Here is a 16,414-nt window from a genome sequence, read left to right on the forward strand (position 1 = left end):
AATAATGCATTACCAGGAAACCCCCCCATGCTGTATATACAAACTGAAAATAATTTGCCATTTGCTATGTCTGATATGAATCAATCCCAACTGAATGGGCAGATTAGCCGTCATTTCCCAAACATTTTACCCCAGTGACATGGCTTATGTTCTGTCCAATAACATCTTAGTGTGTGGATGATCACTCCTATTAGCTACAACCGAGATACACACTCCCCTTCAGGTCACAAGCATCACTGTATCAATCTATGGGCCCAAATATTTTTCTAAACTTTATGACAAAATATGTATTGTAAATATAAAATATGAGTACCACCTGCCATTATTGGAGAAGGGAGGATCGTGTGTTTACATATTATCACCACTAGGGAGCACCATTTGACAGGAGTGGAGCTCAAGAAGTCATATTGAACATTTTCATATTGAACAGTTTGTAAAGTGATCATCTTGTATATGGACATTTACTCTTCATAAATTGAGGCTTCTCCCCGCCCCCCCCCCCATATTTTCTTTCAACGGAGGCGTTGTGACATCATGTCTACGCCGCACTTGAAAGCAGCAATCTATAAAAACCACCTGCTAATGATGGAAGAAATATTCATGGTCTCACCTTTGTTATCTTGCTCTGGTATTAATTACTGATTAAAGTGCAGTAGCGAGATCTAATAATGTAAGTAAAAGTGAGCAATTGTTGAAAATTTACTGGGATACATATTCACAAGAGCATGAGGAGAACATGTGATACACACTTGGGGGTATATACCTGCTTTACACAATAATCTGTCCGTTGAGCTACAGTCACCAAATAATGACAGAACTTACTTTCAGTACGTACGACTTAGTTCTATAGAAAAATGAAATGCCAGTTATGTCTGTGTATTACAAATCTTGTCTTATGTAGTGAAATCTTGCCCTGACTTTTACAGTAATCAAAACAGTAATCCTGTATTGTTTACCACAAAAAAAATTAAATAAAATCAGATTCATTTCAGCAAGTCAGGTGAGAAAGTGTTGACTTTTACATAAATTAAGTTCTCTCTCGGTATCTATTTGTGAGTGTGTTTTCGTGTTTGTCTCAGCAGCTGGTAGCCATGCCAGTGACGATGGACAGGAAAGAGGATGTAACGAAGGAGGAATCCAGTAGGAGCTGCTCCAGCATCTCTTTGCCCTTCTCTCTTGTGTTCATTGAACACATGGCCCTTCCCCACAGACGCACCAGTGTACCACCTGGTAGATGACATGATCAGGATCATCCTTAAAAGCCCACAAATTCAATAAAGAATATAATGTGTGCGTGTGTCTTCCCTACCAAGTAGATTGTTGGCCTTCTGCATCCAGGCGAAGATAGACAGTGTGTGGTTCTCATCCGCACTCAGATCAGGAATGTCGGGTGCACTGTCGCCCTCCTAGACGTACAAATATGATCGAAGGGACACAATTCACATACGTGTACAAGCTGGAAAAAAATGTGAAAGATTTGGAAATGACCGGCTGGACTAACTTGTAAGTGTGTACCTGTAAAATTCGACTTGGCAGAGGGGTCATGAACAGCACAGATTTTGCCATGTTGGACTGGAAATGTGCCGCAGATACGTACTCCGCTGAGTTCAGCCAGCTCTGAGCAAATGACACCTCTGTCGAGGGGTAGTGGCTCTGCCTGCAGCAGAGAGGTGGGCGGTCACGATGAGAGAAATATGCCTATTCCCTTTCCTACTGAGAGTTAGATGAGGGGATGTCCATGTCTGTACTTTTTCTGAGGTTTCCAAACAACCAGCAGAGACTGTAGTGGCTGCACCAGGCCAAATGAAACAGTCCAGCACAAAACCGCTTTTATTCTATTTTTTTCTCTTTTTTTTTGTAAAGATTAAACCAATGCAGTATAACGTGGTGAGATTTACAGGTGCCAGTAGGCAGATTTCGTTACCATTAGTTGGCACCAGTCTGCTAGTTTGAGTCCAGTTTAACTCTAGGCTTCAAAACAGCAGCTCACAAACCCATGGATGATGTCCGGTCACAGTGGGCTGCCACTTGAACTGTACACGTTGATAGAAGCTTAAAGCAAATTTAGTTCAGCAGTCTCATTTCTAATAGACAAATAGATAAGACAGGTTACCTGGCATTGCAAACAGCAGAGGCATAAGTTGAAGCCATTTGGGCAGTCCAGTAGAGACCAAGGAGAGAGTCTCTCTTCTCAGCGTCGGGTAGAGGAGACTCATTTGCAGCCTTGAGGCCCTTTAAACACACAAATACCAATGTCAATTTTAGGGATACTGAAGAGACAGATTAAACCTCTCTGAGGTTGTAGGACACACACACACACACACACACGCACGCACAGAGTCAAACCTGCGACAGTGTTTTTCACATAGCCTACCTGGAAAAAGGCATCCCACTTAGACATGGCATCAGGGAAGCGAGCTGAACAGTCAGCGTAGTTGGTGCACAGGTCCTCAACACCTGCAGGCATCTGCATCTGGACCTAATAACAGTCATCGCCATGATCATTCTCAGCATCATACGTGTGAGGACATAAACATAACGGGAGCCAAAAATATACTGTAGCTTTTACAGTATTCTGTTGATTTCAACTGTCTCACTTTCAGTTTGAGGTGTACAACTGCACGATTACCTGAAGTCCTGGTCCCATGAAGCCATTCTGTGCGGCAGAGAGGACGGGCAGTGCAGAGACAAAATAGTTCACACCTGGAGAGAAAAAATAAGATAGTTTGTCTCTGTCCTCTCATTTTCAGATAAAGGCAAGGTTGCGTTTGGCTTCAGGTTAAGTTAGACAAGTTGTAGTTATGGATAACATCAGATTAAGTGTCCAGGAATTCATGTGAGTTAATGTAATGACCTATGAAGTCATGGAGAGTGTGCGCGTGCTTGCGTTACACTTACAGCCCCACCAACTCTGAGTAGAGATACACATGGTATCTCCTGTTTGCAGGCCGCAGGTTGAAGCACCGGTTGGATCCGCAAGTCGTCCTCCAGAAACAAAACATTTTACATTGCACTGTCAGTTTGTTCAGCATGGTGTCATGATTTTATGTTCACTCACTTTGGGGACTAAAATGGAAAAGCATTTTCAGACATGGACTATTTATCCATTCCAGGGTTGAAAGTGGATTCTTGAGACTTTTTACATCTAGAGCTTGTAACTGCTCTTAAACACAGCTCCTACACACCTGCACTGACTAACATTTTGGAAAAGTAGACCAAATTCTCCTCTTACCTGAAGTAAGCATCCATCCAAGCTGCAGTGGCAGTCCCCAGAAAGGACTGTCTGTCGCGTTTGTGCCCATGCATCCCATGAACGGATCTGTAGCCGCTATCATCAGCCGGTAGAGACTCATGCGGTGAAGGTAGTGCCAGGGATCGGGGTTCAGAACGCCATTCTCTATCGGCAGGTCGGTCATTTGGCTGGCCGTGTGCGCCCACAGGATGGGCATGCCATTTTCTATAACCACAGCGGCGCTGCAGAGAGACGCGGCGCATGCCAGGAGGAGGCCGAGGACCGTCAGGCGCTGCATGGCGGCGGAGCTGGGACTGCACAGAGGGATGGAGTCAAGAGAATGCACTCTGAACTAAGAGTCGTCACAGAGACGCAGAGCTTATGTACTCCCCGTCAGTGCTCGGATTTTCTGAACAAAGAAACGCCCCCCCCCCCACACACCCGCACCCGCACACCCGCACTAAAATCAGTCCAAGTGACATGAAGTTCACTGGACCCGCACTGACAGATAAGACAGAGCTCAATACTTTTCAAAATACTTGGAATAGAGGGTCCCTCTATCATATGCACACATGCACACAGAAAGAATCGATAGTGTGAAGATGAAGGAAGACAACTCGCCTCAAGAACAGACTTTGACACAGATTCAATAATGTCAATGAAGTTTTGACATCTAACACCATCAACAAACAAAATCACATTTCAAAGATGTATTAATACCACATTAAAGTGACTAGCAAAAAGACCATGGCTCTAATTCTATTCTTCTGCAATATAAACAAAAAGCATTATTTGGTTTGGTGGTTTGGTTGACATTCTTGTTCTTTTTTTTAATAAATGGGGATGTTTTCCTTCCTGGTTTCTCAATGCTGGAAAAAGCTCAGGACAGCAGAATCCCTTTAACGCTTCAGTCGCAGACTGAAAACTCACCTGTTCAGACTGCACCTTACTCCCTGAATATATTGGGGAAAAAAAAAATATATATCTCAAATGAGCACTTATTGTAAGTCGCTTTGGACAATGCGTTTGCTAAATGAATGTGCTGTAATGTCTGGAACTGATTAGGTCACTAAAACCAACGGAGGACACATTAACTGGGAGAACGTTCATCACACTGTTGACAGGAGTTAACAGCGGTGAAGAGTGGTGAGCTATTGAGCAATCACCATGATCTGTTTGCCAACTCTGTCAAAAATTATGCAGAGTTTTAGGCCCCAAGAGTTCAGCAAACTAAGATTACACAAGATGACCCTTAGCCTAATCTGGTCTGCAAACTTAACACTTGAGTCTGGAGTGTGGTGAACCGTACATGTGACAGCAGATGTCCAATAATGAGAGAAAGTCCAATGCACTTTTGATCAGGGATGCATTTCTGTGCCGTTTATAGTAACAGCAGCGGAACAGAGGACACTGCATGGAGAGCACTGAGCATTTGGCCACTGGAAATGAGTCATAGATAAATATATATTTTTGGACTATGTGAAGGATTTAACTGCTATTTGGACATATGATTACATTTTTTTTTTTTACAATACCTAGACCACTATGGCTTCTGATTTCTTGAGTCCTTGGGTGAAATTGACCCAACCAATGAATAAGGAATATGCAAGACGACAAAATGTGCCCTGTCCATTATAATATTAATATAGTAGTATCGACCATAATATAGATAGATGGATGGATGGATAGATAAATAGATAGAAGTACTCTGTTGATGTCAAACTGGGAAATTTCCAGTGATGAGGACCGCAGGCCACAGCCGAGGACTCCTGTGCTCATCAAGATGTGCCACAGGCATCCAACAAGACGTGGGTTCCGTTACAATTGCTCCGACCAAGAATAAAAATATCTGCAGAAACACAAAATATAAATAAACAAGAATTGAAAAAAATTATTAGCTCTCACTGTGGTGTGTGATTATACCACAGTAAGCTATATACAGTTACACAGTACAAAAAGACCTTACTGATGTTTTCCCAAAGTTTGAAGTCCATTTTTATGATTTGTGATCTCCCCACGTCACGTGCCTCGAGTGCTGCAGACCTCACGTGACCGGGGGCGTGGCAGATAATCCGGAAACAAACAAACCGCCGCTGCAAGTCAGAGGAGGAAAGGTAAAAGAGCAACGCTTGTTGGGGGGGTTTTAAACACAGCTGGACATACGACATGGGATGCGAGTGTTAAACCGGATCGTGTGATGCCGTTTCAGAAAGAAATTTGAATCATTGTGTTCTCCGCACAACGCGACGGGGAGAGAGAGAGAGAGAGAGAGAGAGAGAGAGAGAGAGAGAGAGAGAGAGAGAGAGAGAGAGAGAGAGAGAGAGACAGAGAGAGAGACAGAGAGAGAGAGAGAGAGAGAGAGAGAGAGAGAGAGAGTCAAACTGCTGCGATTTTGAGTCAGTCGATGATCGTCGCATGTTTCTTTGTGTTGCCAGTCAGTGGAACAGAAAGCAGCGTGACGCACAATCAATATCATAATCGTGATGACCGTGGTCGCTCGTGCAGTCCTCCGGTCATTGAGAACTCCCGTGATTTCCGCATTTGTTTTCGTCCTCGCTGGCAGTGAGCGGACAGATGTTTGCGGACAGGGAGGTGCGACACTCGCGAGTTCAGAGGAAAGAACATCCGCACGCGTGTTATCACGAGTTCATTTAGTCGTGTCAGTTTGGATTAAAAGAAGAGAGGGAGAAGGAAATCAACACGTCGAGTCGCTCCCGGTTCCTCGGGGGTTTCCGTCGTCTTGGGTCAACAGGAAGTCTGCGTGACTGGCGCGGGGCTGAACGTGGCCCCGGCCCCGACACCTCACGGGCTCTGCGTGATCAATGAAAAACAATCAACACAAATTGGAAGTTAATAATAATGATAATAACTCACGACAAACTCCATGTTCAGCTTTATCCGCCGTTGTGATCCCTGTGGAGACTCTACACTTCATGGACAAAAGTATGTGGACACGACACTGGGGTCGTTTCTAATAATAATAATAATAATCATTTCATTTATAAGGCACCTTTCAGAAGTAGCTTCACAAAGTGCTCTCACAAAAACATACAAATCACAGACGATTAAAATCAGCATTCCAACAATAATAGGGATTTCATGTCACATCTGAATAAAAAAAGAATAAAAAGACTAATGCTTTGTCCCAGTTAATTAATTACTCTTAACTTAATAGATTCCTCAAGTACTTTTCGATATTAGTTTTTCATGTGTTATTATTTTTATTATTATTAAGTAACTTAGCCTACTGCCTATAACTCAATTTTCTATTTTCAACTATTTCAAATACATTGTTCTTGTCACCCAACACTGTTTTGGATTTCACAGATGCTCTCAGAAAATCCCAGCTTCGCGATTCCAAAATCGTGTGGAAAAACCTTGAGTCGAGGCGGACTTGAGAAATGTTCGAGTGTCCACAGAATTAATGAAATAGAAATTACAAACTTGTCTATATTGACCGAGGGATTGTGAGCGTTATGGGTCATACAATGAACGTCTCCGGGCCGCGCCAATTTGTTAGATCTCATGAAGCCTAGTGACACGCCGCACAACTGTATCGGACGGACATATTTTAAAGAGTAACTGCTTTATTGCCTCCATCCATGCAAGCACTGATGTAACAGCTGTGTTATGCAAATTTACAGGCAGTACACCTAAAACGAAACTAATCAAATGAAGGAGCCAGATGGATTTGGCGTGGGTGCAATAACGTATTTTCACATGTCAATCACCAAGACACTGGAATAATTTGTCCTCACAGCTCTTCAACATGGCCTACCAGGCTGCGATCCAAGAGGAGCCCAGTGTCTTAGTACACAACATCAGCTCCAACATCCAGAAGATCACAGTGCTGAGTAATAACACACACACACACACACACACACACACACACACACACACACACACACACACACACACACACACACACACACACACACACACACACACACACACACACACACACACACACACACACACACACACACACACACACACACACACACACACACACTTTAATTACCCCCTCACTATGCGAATCATGGTTAACACGAGGAGACCCTTCGGTCGATGAACTAACCTCTGCTCTCTTTCTTCCTCACCAGCCTCCGAGCTGCAGAGGGCGGTGTCTCTGGAAACAGAGCAGGACAGCAGCCAGCTACGACACACGCTGTGAGTTACCGTGGCTGGGTTGTGGCGGGTCTGCATGAATTATCTCTTACTTTGTACAAATACAGGTGCGGAAAAGGAGAATGTTCACTGGTGCCTGTCCCATAGTAGCCAAGTGATTGTTGACCCCGATATTAGTCTTTAAAGCTGATGCAGCCTCAACACTTTCAACATAAGGAGAGACCAACGGCTGTCCTTCACCCACTCTCTATAGTCTGTCAGTTTTGAATAAAATGTAAATGATACCTGACTTTTTTTTCTTCTTCTAATCCACAGGCAACAGAAGCAGCAGCAAGGCAACCAGCTCGCCAAAGAGACTGACCGACTGATCAAGGCATTCGCTGCACTTCCTATTGGCCCTGATCAGGTGCTGAACACTAACAACTTTAAAGTCGTCATTTCCCCCGTTAGGTCACGGACTGATGAAATGAAACAGACTTTAACTTTTGTGACTTTATCTCTGTGTTTACTCTGACGACATTTTTCCTGTGTCTCATAGCGGCAGAGAAAGATACAGAAAGAACGCCTGCTGAATGATTTCTCCGCCGCCCTAAATAGCTTCCAAAAGACCCAGCGGCAGGCAGCTGACAAAGAGCGAGAGTTTGTGGCCAGAGTCAGAGCCAGCTCCAGGGTGTCGGTGAGTAGTGTGCCGCATCCGCAATGTCACAAGAGCGAGGCCATGGAACACAGACAGTTAGGGTGCCAGAGCCTTCACGGTCTTTCGGTAGATCACGAAAACGTTAATAAAAATGGGTTTCTTTACATATCATTGATAGATTGATAAGTGGATAGTATTAGGTGGCAATGTTTTGACCTTTAAGGTCGTCATCAGACCGACATCCATGTGAACATAAAGCAGACAATACATACAGACAAAAAAAATGACTATAAAACATGACGGTCAGAAGGCTTATTTGAGCACATTTGAAGTTTTGTAAAGGGTTCGGACGGTGAGGGTCAGACCTGTTGATTCTCATCAAGGCTCGCTGACTCACTGCTGTGAGGTGCTGCGAATGATTTTTCTCCAGCAAGTGCTCCCAACGCAGCCTACCCACCTCACCAGAGAACTTATCTTGGCTCGGTGCAGATATCAGCAGATAAGCAAAAGAAACTGCAATTTATTACAGGTTGTACAAGCTACAGTTTTACACAGTTCTACTGTATGTGTTCTTTTCTTGTACGGATCAAAATGTCCTGCTATTTTATTACTTGTTGTGTCCGTCATCAGTGATTATAAATGTATTATATATTTTCACATTTTGTGCGCTGTGTTTCCTAATGAGGTAGTCTGTTGTGCTCTCGGGGACTCCCAGCACAGAAGAGAAATAGTTGCCACACTTCCCCAGATGTCTGCCTCCACATGTACTGTACATAAAGTTATTTCTACTTCACAGTATAATTCCTAAAGTCACACTGTCTTTATTTTGGATCTCTCATTTGAAAAAAAATAGAAGTGTCATCTATTCTGAATTTTGGCTGTAATTTTTGCACAAAATGTGAAACACTTCCTTCTTATAGCCCTGTATTCCAGTGAGTGAGTCCAAATAGTAAATAATAATTATAATGGAAGCTGCTGTTGAGTTTGTGTTCATGATGTTAGATTCTCATAAATGTCGCCACTTTACTGTACATTTCTGCCAAAATAGGTGTCAGTAGTCTGGAATAACTGAGGTCATTTATTCATATTTACTTGAAGCAGAGTTTCACGGGAAGCACTCGCATTGCTCCGACAGTTTTACTTGTGACTGTTTTTAGACACCCATTCCCTGGAGGGGGGGGGGGGGCTGTTTGCTTGGCACCTCAGTTCCCTCACCAATTATCCCCTTACACAGAAAAGTATCTGTGCCTGCTGTGTTCACACTGATAAGCAGGAACAGTTCCTTACTGCTCTAATTGGTTGGTGAGGAACTTAACTTGGCTGGGAGGAAAAAGCTACAGGTTTTATTTTTTCTCCATGTCATCATGGGTACATATATGGAGATACAGAATGAAATCATATTTAAGATGAGTCAAGATTACACTTTATAATCAGAATAGTCTTTTCCTAAATTTGTCTTGCATCCAGGGACGTACACGGTTTCTCATAAATGACTACAAAAACAAAAAAAACGTATAACCAAACAACAAAGTATATATATTCACACATCACACATTATGAATAAGTGTCTGTACTAAATTTAATGAGGGTTTATGGTCATGGGCATTACAAAAATTCCAATAACACCCAGTAACTTCTGTTTCCTTCAACAGGGAGGCCAACCGGAGGACAGCTTTGGATATGTGACTCCATTCTCAAAGTATGCCCACTGTTTCTGATTATTCTGATTATTATCGTTTTGTGATGTCATTATTATATCAAATGTTATTCTGATTGTTCTAATTGCATCCAAATTTGTCCGTGCAGTGACGCCCAGTTGCAGGCTCAGGCCGAGGCCATCACTGAAGATGACCTGAGGCTGATTCAAGAGAGAGAGTCGTCCATCAGGCAGTTGGAGGTACGAATAAGAATCAAATGTCCACAGCATCACTGCTGCATGTCTTTGATACATGAACACATGAACACATGATCCACGTGAACCATTTTTTTCTTTATGTTCCTCGGTTCAGGCTGACATCACAGATATCAATGACATCTTCAAGGACCTGGGGTTGATGGTGCATGAGCAGGGAGACATGATAGGTGAGCATCTTTCATCAACATATATTTTGTACCTGTCTGTTCTTCCTTTTGTCACCGTTTACAATGAAAGATCGACCAATAGATGATAAGATCTGCATTGTAAATATTCATATAATCTTTGTGAAATGGGTGCTCGCCCTTCTGCCCACAAGCTGCATGTAAAGATGTGTGTGTGTGTTTTACTTGTGTGTTCTGCAGACAGCATAGAAGCCAATGTGGAGAGTGCAGATGTGAATGTCCAGAGTGCCACCCAGCAGCTAGCACAGGCTGCAGAATACCAGGTAAAACATAACAGAGTTAAGACAGATGGAAAAAGGAAATAAGGAGGTGGGGAGTGGACAGGCATTTAAATGTATAAATGTCAGTGAAGTTAGTCTGGAACTCGTAGCTCAAAGAATACTTTTTTTCCAGTTTGTTTACTTAAAGGAAACTAAGATAAGGAGGCATAATGATTAAATAAAAAGTCATTTTATAACATCAACTAGCCTGAGTGAAATCATCGAAATCAATCGATCCATTAAAATTCAAATGATGTCTTTTCATTTTCTGCCCCCTCCCAGAGGAGCTCAAGGAAGAAGATATGCATCCTGGTAATAGTGTTGGCTGTAGTTGCGGTTATAGTGGGACTTATCATCTGGGGAGCCGTCAAAAAATGAGGCCTGGTACTTCTCTTCACTCGTCAGCCTGGACAAAGGACGAAGAATCGTCCTTCCTCTCCTGTGCCCCCCACCCCCCCCACCCTAATTTTTTTAAGCTGCCTATCTTTCTGTGGACTGCACACGCCCTTGCTTTGGAACAAAACTAGCGCCGGTAGCTTTGTTGTTATAATCAGCTGTAAATTATTTATTTGTCCGATTTACTTTGACAGGAGAGATTTTCATCCGCACATTTGTCCCACAAAACCGGGTATTCAGCGGCAATCGTTGCTGCAGAGTACCTGTTCCTACTGCCCTGACCATGTCCAGAGCATTTCCATTGAGCTGAATGTTAAATAATGTACAGTGTAGACAAAGCTTATGGGTGCAATGAAGCAGCGTGTGTCTGGGGGCAAGGTAAGAGGCGATTAACCTTAAGATCTATCGTCCGTTCAAAATGTCAGATTTCTGCAACGCTCTCTTTTATGAGAACCACATACTAAATGTTTCTCTGCAGTTAAACAACAAGAATCAAGTGCACTTTGTAAATGTATTGTGACAAAAACAAATATAGCCAAACTACATTTAGCTCATTCTAACGCAGTGTTCTTGGAGACAGTACAGCCTTTTTTTAAATCTATATCTCCTTTACTTTAGGGTCATCATTAATTCAAATAATAGTATGTTTATGTTCAAATTCATGTTGTTCGCCTAATGCTAAATGGAAAAAGTACAGTAAATATTCACCTTAAATCTTGTGGTTGTGACTTTAAATTATAGTCCACTATCAGCCAATCATCTTTATCAATAGGTGGTGTCCCCTCAGCTCGACAAACAGTTTTTAACTGTGTAGCTCAGAGAGACTGAGCGTATATCGAGGACAATCCTTTATTTTTTTATTTTTTTATTAAATTACCTGTCACACAATTGATAACATACAAACTAAGAATGACTGTGCAACCTGTACAGCAGACATTGTAGGCGATGGTCAAATAATAGCTGCAGTTGTGGTTTCTGATTCAACCAACTTAGGTTTGTTTTATTCAAAACCCCTGGAGCACCATGCAGGTCATTTGGCCGTAGATATGGCAATCAGTCGTGTTTCTGAGTACAAGTCTAATCAGCCACTACAACATAGAAAAACACCTTTGTGTGCTTTTTCACAGAAAACGATTATGTCAGTTTTCACTATTGTTCTCTGACAGATAAAATGTGAATTGACTGTATGAAGAAACCAAAACCAACGAGTACAGGAAGTGAAATCAAACTGTTCAATCAAAGCTAAATCAACAGTCTTACCCAGATGTAAAATAATGACTACATGTGATTTAAATTTTGAGATATACCATGTAAATGACCTGAATGTACTGAACCTGAGATAAGGTTTTCAGGTTTCAGGGTAAGAAGGGTTCTTTTTACCAAATTGTGATTTTTACATGATTATTTTATTATTCTTTTATTCTTCAATAAAAAAAATTTCACTAATATAACATGCTGTCAGACTATTTTACATCATTCCTCTGGTACTGGCATCATTTTGACTGCAAGTCAAATGAACAACAGGCTGGCAGCAGGTTTGGTGCTTATTTATTTAGACCCATGTGATTTGAAAAAACAATGTTTACCCACCAGAGACTTATCACCTTGTCAGTAGAATATTTTCTATATAAACGATGGTTAACAGACTACACAATTTTGAAAGTTGTGATATTTATTTACTTACTAATTGGATGTGATGAAGATTTATTTAAAGATTAGATTGAATTGCAAAAATGGTTTTGCCAACCATTAAACATGACTATAAATGATTCGGCAAGAGCATGTGGTAGAAACAAGTAGAAACTGACTGGGAAGGTGTATAGGAAATATCATTATTATTCTACCTTTTCTCCCTTCCTACCTAATATCCCTTCCTTCAGTAACTGCTGTTGACTATGTTTCCCTTGAGCAAGACATTTAATTCAGCTTCTTCAATACAAGGATTTGGTGTTTCCCAGTCCAGGACAGTGGAGGACCAATAACAGATCCCTGTGGTACACCTCAGGAGAATCCTTTTTCAATGTCTAGTCTGGAAAGAGTTACACCACATGCCGTATCCTTGTTTGCCCTTTAGACGAAAGGAAATAAATTCCAGGCAGCCATGAGAGGATGAGATCATGGGGCAGATCAGGTATATGTCAGAACAGACGGTGTTGGAGTTGGACTGGCATAAGGAAGTAACGGACTGCCTGTGACGCAGAAGGCAAAACTTTCCTTGGCAGAGTGAGAGACGAGGATTTGGACACAGTGTTGTAAATACATCACTCGGGCAGAGAACAGGTTGAACTGGGCGTCAGTAGGACAGGGAATATTTTTGGCTGGTTACACACAGAAAGTAGCAGGTTGCTGCAAAGGACTGAGCCGGATTTTCCTTCCAAACAGAAATGTCACAGCTAAGAAGGCGCAGGAAAGTTTGGACGAGTGCAAAGTGACTGCAGGGGAAGCTGGGCGTGTTCGGTTGAAAGTAGACAGACACACAAGGAATTATATGGTTGTTTTTCAATTTGTGTAATTTTCCTTAACATTTAATTTACTTGTTTAAGAAAAAGTCAGGTCCACATACAAGACAAGAATCAAGGCTGAACTTGCTGGTGCTTTCTAAAAGCAGGAGGTCTCCCAGGCACAGGCTCTTTTTGCCTGTTGGTGTGGAAACATCACAAATAATGACAGAATTTGGACGCACATGAGAGTCTACATAGACATAACTCTGCTAGGATGTGGATAAATGGAGAAATAAGTCATCCGGGCAAACACAGGGAAGGCAGGTCGAGTGCGTCATTGGCGAGTGGAAGTTAACGTTGCTAATCTTTTCCATTAAGAAGCAGAACGTATCTCGCTTTAATATGTTATTCTAACGTCGAAGGTGACACTTTGCACTTGTGCATCTTTTCCCCAGAGACAGGGTGGAGGAGACACAGCATTTTCATATGAATCCCCAAATGCAGACTTCTGAAAGAGGATTAAATATGGCCTACTATCAGTTATGTGCAGACAGTTGTGCCAGATAAAATCCAGATCTTAATGGGATGCTCCAACAACTTAGCGTTGGACCTTGGTTAAATTGGGAGACTGGCAGGAGGCAGATTAAAAAAAAAGAATGGTCAGAATTGAAACTACGGAAGACCAAGATATGCTGACAGTTACTTCCAAAATGCAGCAAAAACACTGGCTAGACCTCCCATAATGCTACTCAATGGAATCTTTGGTTGAAGATGGAACAGGGTTGCTCACGCCTTTCAACCCCCATGCCCCCAGTTTGCAATACGGCTTTCTCTCAAGATTCAAGATAACCCTGATGGCATTATCAAAGTTATCTGAGACATAAGGAATCTCCCTTCAGGGGCCAAGAGGCTGAGTAGTGTTCCTCCTCCTGTAAACTGACCTTTATCTTTAAAGGTCAGCTGAAGTGTCCCCTGTAGTCTACTCCTTTTACTGCTAAAACCTCCTCAAAGATTTGTCTCTATAATGTTCACATACATTTGGTTAAAAAGAAAATTGCTTGTCTTGCATTAAATCAATTGTTGCTGCCAGCAGAGGGCAGCACGGGAACACTTCTATAACCATCAGGTCTGTAACGTGCCTCTGTGTAATTCACCATGACTATCACATATTAAGTTCTTAGGAGATCTTTCTACAATAGCTATCTGCATTGTTGACTATTTTAAAGTGGTGCCCATGTACAGAAGATTAAAAAAATATATTAACAAAAGAAAATATCTTTCATTTCACAGCCAATCAGGGCTCTGACCAATGTCCAGGTTGTTCTACAAAGTGGTACAAAGTGGCTGTTGCTCAGTTTCAAGCCTTGAGTTTGTCCTTGAACAAAATAATGAATCCTTTGTCCGCTCTGGGATGCAGATCAGCGAGTTATGATTCTCATCAGATGGAGTGGTGATAGCTATAAAGACTATATTATTTTTTCAGCTGAAATTGTGATTGCAGTAGCCTTGTCCTCATCATAAATGAATCCCATTTTTCTCCATCCTCTCCTCACCTCACAGTCTGTGTTGTCGACATCTCGGAACCTTGTAAGTGAGCATCCCAGTCTCCGTCCGTCGTCCCTGACTTGTAATCCGCAGGCCTGATCCAGAGCCCCAGAGGGCAGCATTCCTCCCAGCAACCCAGGAATGTCAACTTTATTTTGGAGTCCAGCTGTGGACCAGCAGGAGGAATGCGGCGTGTTTGCTGTTAGAGTCGTCCCTGTGGTGTACTCTCTCTGAAAAGAAATATGTAGAAGAAGTCATAAATAAAGATGAGGTACAGCTGGCACTGGTGGGACGACAACTGGCACCAGAACAGAAAAACATGCTGGCAGGTCGGCAGGGGTTTTTAGATTTAGAGGCTTGTGTGTGTTCAGGTAAATATTGATGTTTTTCTGAAGAGGAAGTAGCTCTCAGGTATGTGACGGGATGTTCCACGCCGAGAGGAAACCGCTGCACTCACCAGCCGTTTCAAAGTCAAAATGTCAAACGCTGAAGGAGCGATGCATGTGCGCTACACCTGTTCAAAACTGTGTACTACTTCTGCACACAAATACAAATGACTGGCATCAAGTAGTGCCAAGACAGTGTCACGATCCGCTGCCTCAGCGCCCGTCTCCTCATCATTCTTCCCAAGCCACATTTCTCCCATCATTTCCTATTCACCTGTCTGCCCCACCCATCCACACATGCTCACGTTTCCACTGATCATCAACCCTGCAGTCTTTCAGACTGTCCCATCCTGCACCGCTATCAACTTTGGATAAATATATATATACATATACACACGCACACTAGTGTTTTTCTAGTCTGCAATTTATTAATCTATTGAATGTCTCACAGGCCTGTGTTGTATGCATCTCTCCTGTTTGAGGTACATTATTGTCAGGGTTATGCAAGAACTGGACCCAGTTGCAGAGGGCAATTTAAATGATACATTTAACAAACAGAGTACAAAACAGACTTACTTTGTAAAGTAAAACAACATTCAACAGAGCGTCAACGAATGTAGTAAAAGAAAGATAATCTCAGGCATAACAAGCTGCAGCAAAACACAGGAGCGGGGGGGGAAGTCAACAGGAACAACATCTCAGGTGCAGACTGGGGGGGGGGGAGTCAACAGGAACAACGTCTCAGGAACAGACTCGGGGGGAAATCACAGGCGAACCAACAAAGACAAAGGGAAGCACAGAGACTAAATAGACACAAGGTGGGCGGGGCTAATTGAACACAGGTGAGACACATTAGGAAACAGGTGCAGCCAATCAGAGGGGCAGGCGACACAGGACAAGCAAAGACACCAGAAACAAGACACAGGAAAGGAAGTGAAGCAACACAAGGAAAGGGACTTTCAAAATGAAAGCACATGCACTATAAAGTAACTATTCATATGTTTTGTCCAACAAGAAATGTCTCTACCAAAGATCAGGCCAAACCTACGGCCCGGTGATAACAGGGATACCACTACATTTTCATTAGACTGGGTGTGTTCCAGAGCAAAAAAACTTCTCCTAGTTTTCTTTTTCTTTTTTTAAAGTCCTACCCTTACCCCCATCTCAATTCAACTGCTTACAGTCTGTTACATTATCTATTTGTACCTTAATGTTCAGCCATATGGGTTAAATGCTGAGCTTAAAACTTACAGCTGTATCTAACTCTGTGAGATGACTCTTTAGGGGGT

At 42.4% G+C, this 16,414-nt stretch overlaps 2 protein-coding genes across 4 annotated transcripts; one reads left to right on the plus strand and one right to left on the minus strand.

Moving 5' to 3' along the window:
• Nucleotides 1-686: 686 nt before the first annotated feature.
• Nucleotides 687-14,785, minus strand: LOC118290238 (protein LEG1 homolog). 2 transcript variants are annotated; one of them, XM_035617775.2, is made up of 10 exons: nt 5,199-5,331; nt 4,940-5,081; nt 3,233-3,546; nt 2,899-2,985; nt 2,630-2,703; nt 2,375-2,479; nt 2,114-2,232; nt 1,516-1,657; nt 1,310-1,406; nt 687-1,227 (listed from the first exon to the last, which is right to left on the minus strand). In XM_035617775.2, the coding sequence occupies exons 3-10, from the start codon at nt 3,528-3,530 to the stop codon at nt 1,076-1,078; spliced, it is 1,074 nt and encodes a 357-aa protein (XP_035473668.1). In that variant the 5' UTR covers nt 3,531-3,546; nt 4,940-5,081; nt 5,199-5,331; the 3' UTR covers nt 687-1,075. The 2 variants fall into 2 exon arrangements, with proteins under 2 accessions (XP_035473668.1, XP_035473667.1); XM_035617774.2 differs by lacking the exons at nt 4,940-5,081; nt 5,199-5,331 and adding an exon at nt 14,748-14,785.
• Nucleotides 5,268-12,204, plus strand: stx7l (syntaxin 7-like). Of its 2 annotated transcripts, none has more exons than XM_035617778.2 (10): nt 5,268-5,346; nt 6,993-7,086; nt 7,336-7,402; nt 7,676-7,766; nt 7,899-8,036; nt 9,650-9,696; nt 9,804-9,894; nt 10,007-10,079; nt 10,278-10,360; nt 10,640-12,204. In XM_035617778.2, exons 2-10 carry the CDS (start codon nt 7,002-7,004, stop codon nt 10,733-10,735), a joined length of 771 nt encoding a protein of 256 aa, XP_035473671.1. In that variant the 5' UTR covers nt 5,268-5,346; nt 6,993-7,001; the 3' UTR covers nt 10,736-12,204. The 2 variants fall into 2 exon arrangements, with proteins under 2 accessions (XP_035473671.1, XP_035473672.1); XM_035617779.2 differs by lacking the exon at nt 5,268-5,346 and adding an exon at nt 5,575-6,175.
• Nucleotides 14,786-16,414: the final 1,629 nt, after the last annotated feature.

The sequence above is a fragment of the Scophthalmus maximus genome, chromosome 18 (assembly GCF_022379125.1).
Source record: "Scophthalmus maximus strain ysfricsl-2021 chromosome 18, ASM2237912v1, whole genome shotgun sequence".
Classification (NCBI taxonomy): domain Eukaryota; kingdom Metazoa; phylum Chordata; class Actinopteri; order Pleuronectiformes; family Scophthalmidae; genus Scophthalmus; species Scophthalmus maximus.

Coding starts and splice junctions, on each gene's coding strand:
- LOC118290238 (XM_035617774.2), bottom strand. CDS start 14,770: ATGTCGACAACACAGACTGTGAG. Junction 2,986..3,232: donor TGGATGGATGCTTACTTCAG/GTAAGAGGAGAA, acceptor TTGTTTCTGGAG/GACGACTTGCGGATCCAACC. Junction 1,658..2,113: donor TCTGCTGTTTGCAATGCCAG/GTAACCTGTCTT, acceptor TCTCTGCTGCAG/GCAGAGCCACTACCCCTCGA.
- stx7l (XM_035617778.2), top strand. CDS start 7,002: ATGGCCTACCAGGCTGCGATCCAAGAGGAGCCCAGTGTCTTAGTACAC. Junction 7,767..7,898: donor TTCCTATTGGCCCTGATCAG/GTGCTGAACACT, acceptor TGTGTCTCATAG/CGGCAGAGAAAGATACAGAA. Junction 10,361..10,639: donor CACAGGCTGCAGAATACCAG/GTAAAACATAAC, acceptor GCCCCCTCCCAG/AGGAGCTCAAGGAAGAAGAT.